A 6,000-nucleotide genomic window follows, 5' to 3' on the forward strand; every position below is an offset into this window, starting at 1 on the left:
TGTACCCCTATATCTAGTGCACATATTCCAGGATCCAGGGCACGTAACCTCATATCTAATGCACATATTCCAGTATCCAGGGCATGTACCCCCATATCTAATGCACATATTCCAGTATCCAGGGCATGTACCCCCATATCTAATGCACATATTCCAGTATCCAGGGCATGTACCCCCATATCTAATGCACATATTCCAGTATCCAGTGCATGTACCCCCATATCTAGTGCACATATTCCAGGATCCAGGGCATGTACCCCTATATCTAGTGCACATATTCCAGGATCCAGGGCACGTAACCTCATATCTAATGCACATATTCCAGTATCCAGGGCATGTACCCCCATATCTAGTGCACATAATTCCAGTATCTAGTGCAGGTACCCCCATATCTAGTGCACATATTCCAGGATCCAGGGCATGTACCCCTATATCTAGTGCACATATTCCAGGATCCAGGGCATGTACCCCCATATCTAGTGCACATAATTCCAGTATCTAGTGCAGGTACCCCCATATCTAGTGCACATATTCCAGGATCCAGGGCATGTACCCCTATATCTAGTGCACATATTCCAGGATCCAGGGCACGTAACCTCATATCTAATGCACATATTCCAGTATCCAGGGCATGTACCCCTATATCTAGTGCACATATTCCAGTATCCAGGGCATGTACCCCTATATCTAGTGCACATATTCCAGTATCCAGGGCATGTACCCCTATATCTAGTGCACATATTCCAGTATCCAGGGCATGTACCCCTATATCTAGTGCACATATTCCAGTATCCAGGGCATGTACCCCCATATCTAGTGCACATATTCCAGTATCCAGGGCATATACCCCCATATCTAGTGCACATAATTCCAGTATCTAGTGCAGGTACCCCTATATCTAGTGCACATATTCCAGGATCCAGGGCATGTACCCCTATATCTAGTGCACATATTCCAGTATCCAGGGCATGTACCCCCATATCTAATGCACATATTCCAGTATCCAGGGCATGTACCCCCATAATTAGTGCACATATTCCAGGATCCAGGGCACGTACCCCCATAATTAGTGCACATATTCCAGGATCCAGGGCATGTACCCCCATAATTAGTGCACATATTCCAGGATCCAGGGCACGTACCCCCATATCTAGTGCACATATTCCAGTATCCAGGGCACGTACCCCCATATCTAGTGCACATATTCCAGGATCCAGGGCATGTACCCCCATATCTAATGCATATTCCAGGGCATGTACCCCCATATCTAATGCACATATTCCAGGATCCAGGGCACGTACCCCCATATCTAATGCACATATTCCAGAGCCCAGGGCATGTACCCCCATATCTAGTGCATGTACCCCCATATCTAGTGCATATATTCCAGGATCCAGGGCACGTACCCCCATTTCCAGTGCATGCAACCCCATATCTAGTGAATAATCTGGTATCCAGGGCAGGTACCCCCATATCTAGTGCACGTATCCCGGTATCAGGGCAGGTACCCCCATATCTAGTGCAGGTACCCCCATATCTAGTGCAGGTACCCCCATATCTAGTGCAGGTACCCCCATATCTAGTGCAGGTACCCCCATATCTAGTGCAGGTACCCCCATATCTAGTGCACGTATCCCGGTATCAAGGCAGGTACCCCCATATCTAGTGCAGGTACCCCCATATCTAGTGCAGGTATCCCGGTATCAGGGCAGGTACCCCCATATCTAGTGCAGGTACCCCCATATCTAGTGCACGTATCCCGGTATCAGGGCAGGTACCCCCATATCTAGTGCATATACCGCCGGTATTTAGCGCACGTATCCCGGTACCGTTATCAGCCATAAGCCGCAGTAGGTTGTGATGGCGACAGGCGCTATGCTGCTATACACTGCTGCAGGTCCGTCGCCCTGTGCTCGGAGAGGGCGGGTAACCCGCCGGGTGTGCAGGATTCGGGTGTCCTTACCTCATGTATATAAAGTGCACTGCTCGGACATAGGACTGCGGCCTGGGAGCCCCTCAGTCTGACAGAGGCTGCACTGCAAACACGGTCAACACATCCACCGGCGCCATTTCCTCCACAAAAATCTCGTTCCGGAAGAGGAGGCCGCGCGGCTCGGGCTCTTCCGTTCTTCGGTCTCCTACCTCTTTTCAAAATGGCGGCCCTAGCAACCGCCGCTTAGCAACCGGATCTGCACGTAGGACTAGGCGGTGCAGTCTATAGCAGGTAAACAGGGAAGGCTCAGAGAGGACCGTCCCCAAAATGAAGGAGAACCTGCAGCCCAAAGTAATGTCATAGTATGTATATGGCGCCAACATGTTCCGCAGCGCTGTACAGCATTATAGTCCTGAAGAGACTGCCCGGCCATGACAGGCCCTGGTCTTATAGTAAGAGGCATGGGAATAGTGACAAACCCTGTGGAGGCCCCAATACTACCTCAGGACTTTCCACACAGCTTTCCCAGAAACAGAAGGAAGGTAAAGCTGGATAAAAATGTATAAAAGTGTGGCCACATCTGTACCGTGTCCTGCACCGAGGGCTGTGAGCGCCATGTAGTGTGTCTGTAATAAGTGTTATAGGGTTCATATACTTTTCTGTGTAATCTCTGCCCTAAAATGTCCATATACAGTGCCCGAGCATCCCCCAATATACAGTGCCCGAGCATCCCCCAATATACAGTGCCCGAGCATCCCCCAATATACAGTGCCCGAGCATCCCCCAATATACAGTGCCCGAGCATCCCCCAATATACAGTGCCCGAGCATCCCCCAATATACAGTGCCCGAGCATCCCCCAATATACAGTGCCCGAGCATCCCCCAATATACAGTGCCCGAGCCAGAGAATCCCCCAATATACAGTGCCCGAGCATCCCCCAATATACAGTGCCCGAGCCAGAGAATCCCCCAATATACAGTGCCCGAGCATCCCCCAATATACAGTGCCCGAGCATCCCCCAATATACAGTGCCCGAGCCAGAGAATCCCCCAATATACAGTGCCCGAGCATCCCCCAATATACAGTGCCCGAGCATCCCCCAATATACAGTGTCCGAGCATCCCCCAATATACAGTGCCCGAGCATCCCCCAATATACAGTGCCCAAGCATCCCCCAATATACAGTGCCAGAGAATCCCCCAATATACAGTGCCCGAGCATCCCCCAATATACAGTGCCCGAGCATCCCCCAATATACAGTGCCCGAGCATCCCCCAATATACAGTGCCCGAGCATCCCCCAATATACAGTGCCCGAGCATCCCCCAATATACAGTGCCCGAGCATCCCCCAATATACAGTGCCCGAGCCAGAGAATCCCCCAATATACAGTGCCCGAGCATCCCCCAATATACAGTGCCCAAGCATCCCCCAATATACAGTGCCCGAGCATCCCCCAATATACAGTGCCCGAGCATCCCCCAATATACAGTGCCCGAGCATCCCCCAATATACAGTGCCAGAGAATCCCCCAATATACAGTGCCCGAGCATCCCCCAATATACAGTGCCCGAGCATCCCCCAATATACAGTGCCCGAGCATCCCCCAATATACAGTGCCCGAGCATCCCCCAATATACAGTGCCCGAGCATCCCCCAATATACAGTGTCCGAGCATCCCCCAATATACAGTGCCCGAGCATCCCCCAATATACAGTGCCCGAGCCAGAGAATCCCCCAATATACAGTGTCCGAGCCAGAGAATCCCCCAATATACAGTGCCCGAGCATCCCCCAATATACAGTGCCCGAGCAACCCCCAATATACAGTGCCAGAGAATCCCCCAATATACAGTGCCCGAGCATCCCCCAATATACAGTGCCCGAGCATCCCCCAATATACAGTGCCCGAGCCAGAGAATCCCCCAATATACAGTGCCCGAGCCAGAGAATCCCCCAATATACAGTGCCCGAGCCAGAGAATCCCCCAATATACAGTGCCCGAGCCAGAGAATCCCCCAATATACAGTGTCCGAGCCAGAGAATCCCCCAATATACAGTGCCCGAGCATCCCCCAATATACAGTGCCCGAGCATCCCCCAATATACAGTGCCCGAGCATCCCCCAATATACAGTGCCCGAGCATCCCCCAATATACAGTGCCCGAGCCAGAGAATCCCCCAATATACAGTGTCCGAGCCAGAGAATCCCCCAATATACAGTGCCCGAGCATCCCCCAATATACAGTGCCCGAGCATCCCCCAATATACAGTGCCCGAGCATCCCCCAATATACAGTGCCCGAGCATCCCCCAATATACAGTGCCCGAGCATCCCCCAATATACAGTGCCCGAGCCAGAGAATCCCCCAATATACAGTGTCCGAGCCAGAGAATCCCCCAATATACAGTGCCCGAGCATCCCCCAATATACAGTGCCCGAGCATCCCCCAATATACAGTGCCCGAGCATCCCCCAATATACAGTGCCCGAGCCAGAGAATCCCCCAATATACAGTGCCCGAGCCAGAGAATCCCCCAATATACAGTGCCCGAGCATCCCCCAATATACAGTGCCCAAGCATCCCCCAATATACAGTGCCCGAGCATCCCCCAATATACAGTGCCCGAGCCAGAGAATCCCCCAATATACAGTGTCCGAGCCAGAGAATCCCCCAATATACAGTGCCCGAGCATCCCCCAATATACAGTGCCCGAGCATCCCCCAATATACAGTGCCCGAGCATCCCCCAATATACAGTGCCCGAGCCAGAGAATCCCCCAATATACAGTGCCCGAGCATCCCCCAATATACAGTGCCCGAGCCAGAGAATCCCCCAATATACAGTGCCCGAGCCAGAGAATCCCCCAATATACAGTGCCCGAGCCAGAGAATCCCCCAATATACAGTGCCCGAGCCAGAGAATCCCCCAATATACAGTGCCCGAGCCAGAGAATCCCCCAATATACAGTGTCCGAGCCAGAGAATCCCCCAATATACAGTGCCCGAGCATCCCCCAATATACAGTGCCCGAGCATCCCCCAATATACAGTGCCCGAGCCAGAGAATCCCCCAATATACAGTGTCCGAGCCAGAGAATCCCCCAATATACAGTGCCCGAGCATCCCCCAATATACAGTGCCCGAGCCAGAGAATCCCCCAATATACAGTGTCCGAGCATCCCCCAATATACAGTGCCCGAGCCAGAGAATCCCCCAATATACAGTGCCCGAGCATCCCCCAATATACAGTGCCCGAGCCAGAGAATCCCCCAATATACAGTGCCCGAGCCAGAGAATCCCCCAATATACAGTGTCCGAGCCAGAGAATCCCCCAATATACAGTGCCCGAGCATCCCCCAATATACAGTGCCCGAGCCAGAGAATCCCCCAATATACAGTGCCCGAGCCAGAGAATCCCCCAATATACAGTGTCCGAGCCAGAGAATCCCCCAATATACAGTGCCCGAGCATCCCCCAATATACAGTGCCCGAGCCAGAGAATCCCCCAATATACAGTGCCCGAGCCAGAGAATCCCCCAATATACAGTGCCCGAGCATCCCCCAATATACAGTGCCCGAGCCAGAGAATCCCCCAATATACAGTGCCCGAGCCAGAGAATCCCCCAATATACAGTGCCCGAGCCAGAGAATCCCCCAATATACAGTGCCCGAGCCAGAGAATCCCCCAATATACAGCGCCCGAGCCAGAGAATCCCCCATATACAGTGCCCGAGCCAGAGAATCCCCCAATATACAGTGCCCGAGCATCCCCCAATATACAGTGTCCGAGCCAGAGAATCCCCCAATATACAGTGCCCGAGCATCCCCCAATATACAGTGCCCAAGCATCCCCCAATATACAGTGCCCGAGCATCCCCCAATATACAGTGCCCGAGCATCCCCCAATATACAGTGCCAGAGAATCCCCCAATATACAGTGCCCGAGCATCCCCCAATATACAGTGCCCGAGCATCCCCCAATATACAGTGCCCGAGCATCCCCCAATATACAGTGCCCGAGCATCCCCCAATATACAGTGCCCGAGCATCCCCCAATATACAGTGTC

At 52.6% G+C, this 6,000-nt stretch overlaps 1 protein-coding gene across 3 annotated transcripts in view; it reads right to left on the reverse strand.

The window, feature by feature from the left end:
* TNRC6A (trinucleotide repeat containing adaptor 6A) overlaps window positions 1-2,083 on the reverse strand; it is a 42,930-nt gene extending 40,847 nt beyond the window's left edge. For all 3 annotated transcript variants that reach the window (XM_075284066.1, XM_075284067.1, XM_075284065.1), the window contains exon 1: window positions 1,964-2,083. In XM_075284066.1, the coding sequence (XP_075140167.1) occupies window positions 1,964-1,968 (5 nt within the window). In that variant the 5' untranslated portion in view covers window positions 1,969-2,083. The remainder of the gene's footprint in view (window positions 1-1,963) is intronic.
* Between the last annotated feature and the right edge of the window lie 3,917 nt (window positions 2,084-6,000).

Source organism: Leptodactylus fuscus, chromosome 8 (assembly GCF_031893055.1).
Source record: "Leptodactylus fuscus isolate aLepFus1 chromosome 8, aLepFus1.hap2, whole genome shotgun sequence".
NCBI lineage: Eukaryota > Metazoa > Chordata > Amphibia > Anura > Leptodactylidae > Leptodactylus > Leptodactylus fuscus.